This window comes from Cajanus cajan, chromosome 3 (assembly GCF_000230855.2).
Source record: "Cajanus cajan strain Asha chromosome 3, NIPB_CcT2T_4, whole genome shotgun sequence".
Lineage (NCBI taxonomy): Eukaryota > Viridiplantae > Streptophyta > Magnoliopsida > Fabales > Fabaceae > Cajanus > Cajanus cajan.
Genome location: NC_138519.1, coordinates 71,783,827 through 71,791,475, shown reverse-complemented (window position 1 = coordinate 71,791,475; position 7,649 = coordinate 71,783,827). Strand labels below are relative to the sequence as shown.

Genomic DNA, 7,649 nt, shown 5'->3' with positions numbered 1-7,649 from the left:
TAAACATCATAAGTTCATATTTTAAGAAATTCTAGAGAAAAGTTAGAGAGAAGTTCTCTGAAATCCAAATCTTTCTCCTCCCTCTTTCTACTTAAAGACCTTCTTTAATCCTTTAATATAGTTGATCCAAGGTGATTGTCGGTGACTTGAAGCTTGAGGAGCCAAGAATACCAAGTTGGGGTCGTGCAAGTTGCTTCCTTCTTCTTAGTTAATCAACTAGAGGTAAAAGAAATTTGTTAAATTGAAACTATTGATGCATAAGTGTTGCGGCTGTTTATGATCATTATGTGTAGTTGAGTTGTATGAATGATGAGATGAGTTGTTTGAGAGTAGAATTTGGTGATTTTGGAGTGTAATGGTTGCATGTTGTTTTTTAGTTGTTTAGGATGCCTAAAAGTCAAATTATATGTTGCATGTTGGTAAATTTCTAAGTTTTAGGTGAATTTGGATGAATTGAGCTTTTTCCAAGTGCAAAACTCATCATCACATTGGGTGTGACCTAATCAAGGGTGTTTTATCTCACTCACGTTGAGCGTAATATTGGTGACACCGTGATGGAAGCACTTGGAGAAGATTGTTGTTCAACCAAGCCTCCATGCAAAGGACCGAAGAACTTTTGAGGTAGAACTCCTTAAGGTGGCGGAATCACCTTGGAGGATTCTCCAATGGTGGAGAAGCAATGGAGTAGGTTCAGTTACTTCCTAGCTTGTGAAGGAAGCTTGAGGAACCAAGGCAAAGTTTGAAGAAACTTTGATAGAAACCTTAGAGAGAGAGTTCTCTACGGTTTATAAGACTCTTGAATGAGAAAGAAATATGATTTCTATTTCTCAAAATGTTCAAAAGTGATTACAAGAGAGGGATTTACAAATATATAGGGAGAGGTAGCTTCTAGGAGAAGTTAACCTTAACCATGGTTCACTAGGAACCATGGTAAGGTGTAGCTAACCATCCATGGTTTCTAAAACTTGTAGGAGAAGCTAACCTTGACCATGGTTCACTTAAGAACCATGATAAGGTCAGCCAAACCTACTAAGGTTTAGAAGCTTGGAAGGCAAGCTTCAAAACTTGTAGGAGAAGCTAGAAATTTCGGAATTTCAGCCAACAATAAAAGGAATGAGCTAGGCGGCCAAGGCTCAAAAATGCTCCATGATTTATTTCAAAAATATTTGATTTGGTTTAGTTAGGTTCATCATATGATGATGAGACCTAGCTAAATCAAATCTATAAAAAATTAGGAGCAAAATGAGTCTAATATGCAAAATTTTGCCTAGGCCCAGTTCTGGCCCAATTACTAGTCACACCCTCAAGCATTGTTAAATGCCACCCCTTTTTCCTTACTGAAAAAATATAAAATGAATGTATCAACAAAGGAGGTTAAATGGAGTTAAACTCTCCAAGTAACCCACCCTAAAAACAATATACAATCACTAATAAAAGCAAGTAAAGTGCCTCACAAATACAAAGGCAAAAATAAGCTTATACAAAGAAACTACTATATGTACAAACATATGAAAAAGGTCTTTAAGATCATCTCATTCCTCTTGGTTCTTTTAAGATATCACCTATTGGATTCCTTGGCCTTGGCCATAGTCTATCACACCGCGCGTGAGGAGAGAGAATTATCTCTAACTTGATCAATGAGTTTGAATGAAATCAAGCGTGATGAAGGAGAATCGTCTCTACCTGAATTGATGTCAAGTCCCAATAAAGTGACGTCGAGTGTGAGTCAAGCAGAAGCCCTTTGCCTAGTTGGGGTCACATCAAGCATGAGAGAGTGGGAGGCTTTTGACCTCATCCACGCTGGACGCAAAGAGTTTAATGTTGGGCGTGGGTGAGACAGTAAGCCCTTGTCTCAATAATGTTGGATATTTAGGGTATATGACATTGGACATGAGTTGTATGATTTATATAAGATGTTTTAAGTTATTTTATAATTGGAGGATGATGATTTGTTTACGTGATGAATATTATATAAAGATGGAATAATATGTAGTGATATTTATGTTACTAAATTATGAGTTAATGAATAAATAAGTTGTAAAGTTATATACAACTATAATTGATTAAGTTGTTAAATTGTTAGATATGTATTGAAGATACATGTCTTAGTTGAGTTACATAAAAGTTAGAAGAGAATAAAAGTTGTTTTAAAAATTAACATATCTTATTATTAATAACATCACTTTTAATTTTCTAATTTTTAAAAAAAATCAATACTATTCTTCCGTCTTAATAATACTTTTAATATTAATTAAAAAAATGAAGAAAGTAAATTAAATTCTAAAAATAAATAAAATAACCATAAACTATTTAATAAAAATCTGTAACCTAAAAACCTATTTAATAAAAATGAAAAGGATACAAGTGATTTTTTTTCACTAAATGAAGTACTTCAAATATTCTTTGAAGATAAGAAAGAAATACTCATGCAATAAAAAACATTTTTCTCTCTTTTTTCCTTTTTCCTAAAGCATGAAAAAATACATAAAAGAAAAACAAATTTTCGGCTTGTGTTTTCACAAAGTCTATTTCATTTTTATAAGCTAATTTCAAAAAACCTATTTCATTTTTATAAGCTAAGTTTGAAAGCCACCAACATGCCCAACCGATGTTGGACTTAACTCGTAACTGTTAACCACATTTTTGTTAACTTCTTTTCGTCTTCGTTTAAAGTTGTCTAGTGGATGTCACTTCGGTCTTTCAATTTAAGTTGGACGTCCTTCAATGTTAGGCTTCTGCTAACACTATTGAATACCGATTAAGGTTTTTTCATCAAATTATCTACTAAGCCTTTTTTCTACAGGCCAAGTGTTATGAACCAAATATAAAAATTCCATATTAAAACCATAACTCTCCAAATTTACAATCACAGTATTGAAGTCAATCATTACATTCTCACCGTTTACAATAGCCTCTACAGAACATTCGAAGTTATCATATAAAAGATGATACAGACAAATACAAAACAGAAGACAAAACTAGTGCACACCAAAATCAAAGGTTTCCCATTATTTTTTGTAATTCACCCTCGCCCATTTGATCTCAAAAAATCTAAAACCTTGAGAATTTCAAAATGGAAGAAGGAAAAACCTCATGAAACTAACAGCTTCAAATAATGAACAATTGAACATAATACAAACAAGAGCTGTGGTAGACATGTGTTGACTATCAGAACAATCAATGAACAAACTTCAAATGTGAATTTTGGTTACGAAGATACAAATTTATAGTCTTTACCATCTTCAATACCAAACGTCATATGCCTATTCTTCCTAGCATCTCTTCGAGGGAAATCTGCAGAATGGTGAGAACCACGAGGAGGATGAGAAGATGTTTTTTCTTTAAAATCTTTACGGATATCCCACAGAACCTCTGCACAACTCTTCATAGATGGCCGTGATCGTCTCGACGGTGCAAGGCATTGGAAAGCTATCTTGAGAACCTTCTCCACTGCCTTGTTTGAGGCTGGATTTCTCCTCAGTCTTGGATCCATGGCAATCACAGACTCTCCTTGTTTCAGCATCTGCATTGCCTGAATGCCATGCAAATTATACCAATTGAGGGGTTCATAATGCCAAATTTGCTACTTTTCTTGATCATTTATAAGTGTTATGAGAGAGAGGTACATGAAGAGAAAAATATATCCAGTAGAATGATTGTATAAGTCAATGACTCCAATGTATGGCTTGAAACTAAATAAGTTGTGTAGAACTAAATTTGTGACTTAAAACTCTCTTGAAGAGAATAATTATCAAGCAACATCTACTATAAATGAAGATATTAGTCCAGGATTTGGATTCTCTCATATGACATTTCTGTCTAGCAGAATCTCAGTCCTTGATTAAAAATTACAGAGAGAATTTAAATGATAAAGAAAAAGGACTTTTGAATGTAAGAATTTCCACTTGATAGAATAAAATCTCAATTGAGAGAATCCATTTCCGTAAACAGAGATACTAACTTCAACTTCTTTTGGCATTAGAATAACTAGGATGCTTAGAATAACAAAGATGCTGCACAAAAATCTCTTTATGTTTTCAATATTTTGTGAGAGATAATTGAACCAATCACTATTCATTCTAAAATGATGCATGTTTTCATGGAGTAAAAATACTTGTTTTTTTTGTTTTAGCAATCTATTTGGTAGTTTGCTCCCACTTACCCACTTAATTGTAACTCTCTCACTGAGGGGTCTCTGTGGTTCAACTGGATATCTTCCTGTCATCATTTCAACTAGCAACACCCCAAAGGAATAAACGTCACTCTTTTCAGAGAGTTGTTGTGTTCGCATATAATCAGGATCCATGTAGCCTGCTGTTCCTTTAATTTGAGTTGAAACATGGGTTGCACTTGGATCTTCTGCTCCCAACCTAGCAAAACCAAAGTCTGCCACTTTGGCCTGTAGTTTATCAGTGATTAAGATATTTGATGCTTTGATGTCCCTATGAATAATTGGATGATCTGTCAAAAAACAACACACACATTCTGGCATTAAGAGCACAAACGAGACTAAAGATTGTTATAAGATTACTTTAGCAGACTTCGGACATGTTTAGATAAACCTCTTCAGATGTACTTCTAGGAAGAAAAAAAAAATAGGAACGAAAATCAACATAAATTTTTTCATAAATTAAAACTAGCTTACACATAAGTTAAAAATAAGATTTTGGAGAAATTAATTAGAAAACTTCTATAAATTAACTTAAGCATATACTAATTTTAGTTTATAAAAGACATTTCATTTTTTCTTCTTATTTTTCTTTTCTATAAGTGTTTTTAAAGAAGTTTATTTAAACATACCCTTTACAAATGACATGCTATGAATACATGTAGATATAGGGCAACAGTTAAGCGATCCAAATTTGTTGTTACATATTTCTTACTTTGTAATCTAATTCTAAGGGCTCATACCTGTGTACATATGAAGGTAAGTAATTGCATGAGCAACATCAATTGCTATGTCTAGACGCTCACCAATTTCTAGTCCATCTCCCTTAATACCTGCATTAATAATTGTCAATTTCTATGTATGTCATTATAGGCTATTGCAAATTAGCAATTGTTGTATTTTATAACTGCACCATATACCAATAGACAGCACAGATCTAGATTTGGTACATGAGGGATTGCTAACACATTTACAGAGTTCCATTATAAACTTGGACTTACCATCTAGATGTTCCCGAAGAGTTCCATTATTAACATATTCAACTACAATAATCTTTTCATCTCCATGCTCCAAATATCCATACCATCTTACAAGGTTCCTGTGCTCAATTCTTGACAAGGTGTTTATTTCATTCTTGAACTCAGCTAAGTTCCTGTTTTGTAAATCCTGCCAAGAAACTTCACTAGATCAGGCTCATTGATCAAAACTATAAAACTAAAGAAGTCTTGTGTGATCAGGTTTAATATGATTAACCTAACCTTCTTCTCTTACATCAACTTCAATCACAATTGAAAATATTCTAGAGATGTTGAATAATCAAAAGACGAACATTATGCCATACCTTCTTGGCACGCTTTATAGCTACAAGGGATCCATCAATAAGCTTTCCCTTATACACTGTTCCAAAAGCACCTTCCCCAATCTTCTTATCATGGGAGAACTTTGCTGTTGCCTTGTAAATTTCCTCAAAGGTGAAGTTTCCCATTCCAAGCTGACTACTTGAATTGCCAGATGAAGCAGAGGAATGAGAAAACACCCTTTTTGATGAATTCTTAGAACTATCAGATGATACATCTGTGAAATCTGCAAATTCCAAGAAAATTCAGTTTTGAAAAAACACATGACTGTGTACTAAGATGAGTACCCCAAAAGCATTTATCATCCCCTCATTTAAGTACCCTGAAAAAAATTGTACATAAAGGGTTGACCAAGAAAAAACACAATGAGTGCGTGTTTGGTTCCAGGTACATGATCCACATTTACGTAAAAATCACACGAAAATCATTGGAAAAGCAACTAATTGTTATCACTTCCAAGTTCCAACCAAAATTGACGTGAATCCAGACATGCTTTGAATTCACTTCACATCATCAAATGGTAGAAAAGAAAACACAAACCATTATTCATCAGACTTACATGGTACCCCTCTAACTTTGTGTGTATTCTTTCTGTCATCACTTTGGGGAGCTTCTGAGGCTGTTTTACTTTTCCCAGAGAAAAAAAATGTAAAAAATTTCTTCAAAGAAGACTTGAAATTTGTGAGAGGAGTATGGTTCTCAGCATTGTGCCTATGCTTGCCATTGCCTGCACCTCTATCTTGGAGACCAACATTCTTTTTTCTTTGGTTAGACTGATGCAAACTGGGGGGTGGTGTTTTCCTCATTTGAAGAAGCTAATGCTATTCCATATCATCTCTAGTGGCCAAAAATTAAAAGGAAGAAGATCTCAGATGCTATCATTTCATGTATTCTTTTCTTTCCATGTGTTGTTATTTCATTTGGACTTGTATTCCAAACAGATTTTGCAATAGTTCAATGACAATTTGTCTCCTGCAACTGCAAGTTATTTTATAAGTAAAAGTCCTAATCGTTACATCCCACAAGTCAAAGGATCATCAACCAAGAAAAGAACAAAGCATCAAAACCATTCCAAGTCCTTGGCTAGCTGTAGTTGGACCACAATGTACCAGTCTAAGTCACCACGCGGTTTCCTAGATTCATATTGCAAAATGTGTTATAAACATGTCTTTTTGACTTTGTTTCTGAGATGAGAAAAACTTTTGAGATAAAGTGTTACAAACTATTGTAATGTTACTCATTATTTGTCTTTTGAGGTAATATGTACGTTAATTATATAAGTTACTATTATGATAAAAAATGGTTTTTTAATAAAAATATTTTCCTAATAAGAAAATTAAAATAGTGAATTTGTCCAAGTATTTAGATAAGATATTAATAAATAGGGATATTGTTAAAAGTAATCACCATTTTCTTTATTTTATTAAAGTTTGAAATAAATTAAAATACTTGTATAGCGATATCATAATAATGACGGGAACAATAATTGTTCTTAGTGACGATTAATCTCCACCAATAGTTTTAGTTGTTCACCATCTGAGATATTTCTTTTCTAAATTATGTTTTTCTTTTGTCAACAAAATCCAAATTAATTTCTTGGCTCAGATCAACAATTTGTTTTTAACCAAGTACACATAATATGATGAGATAGAAGAAATAAATGATAAACATGAAGAAGAAAAAAATATTGGCAGTTACTTCATTGATGTCTTTTATACAAGCCCTTATGTGGTTTACTAAATTAACACGTCCTTTTGCTGAAAGAGAGCTAAAAATGGTGACCCTTCTTTTGGGCAAAATAAATAGAATACAGAAAAGTCAGTCACTGCGTGATTATATAAATGGGTCCAGTCAGCGAAACTTGTTAATTAAATAATTTAAGCTAAGAATGGAAAGCAAACAAACGGGTCATGAATTAGTACCAGGGGTTTCATGTTAAGGCATATAATTACTCGTGTTTGTGTGTTAATGTTAATTGATAATTTTGTTTATTTAGTTGATGAAAAGATTGGCGTTGACTGAATTATTTTTTTGGAAAGGGAAAATGTATTGTTATCAAGAAATTGCGACCCAAGAATAAAGAAAATATAGATGAGCCACAGGAATTTTCTAGCTGTCATCAT

General features: G+C 33.2%; 1 protein-coding gene across 1 annotated transcript; it reads right to left on the bottom strand.

The window, feature by feature from the left end:
* Positions 1–2,838: 2,838 nt before the first annotated feature.
* Positions 2,839–6,508, bottom strand: LOC109800107 (calmodulin-binding receptor-like cytoplasmic kinase 2). The gene is made up of 6 exons (XM_020360807.3): positions 6,086–6,508; positions 5,511–5,752; positions 5,170–5,335; positions 4,912–5,001; positions 4,163–4,461; positions 2,839–3,532 (listed from the first exon to the last, which is right to left on the bottom strand). Exons 1-6 carry the CDS (start codon positions 6,330–6,332, stop codon positions 3,209–3,211), a joined length of 1,368 nt encoding a protein of 455 aa, XP_020216396.1. The 5' UTR covers positions 6,333–6,508; the 3' UTR covers positions 2,839–3,208.
* Between the last annotated feature and the right edge of the window lie 1,141 nt (positions 6,509–7,649).

Coding starts and splice junctions, on each gene's coding strand:
- LOC109800107 (XM_020360807.3), bottom strand. CDS start 6,332: ATGAGGAAAACACCACCCCCCAGTTTGCATCAGTCTAACCAAAGAAAA. Junction 5,336..5,510: donor CTATAAAGCGTGCCAAGAAG/GTATGGCATAAT, acceptor GTTTCTTGGCAG/GATTTACAAAACAGGAACTT. Junction 5,002..5,169: donor TCTTCGGGAACATCTAGATG/GTAAGTCCAAGT, acceptor TTATTAATGCAG/GTATTAAGGGAGATGGACTA.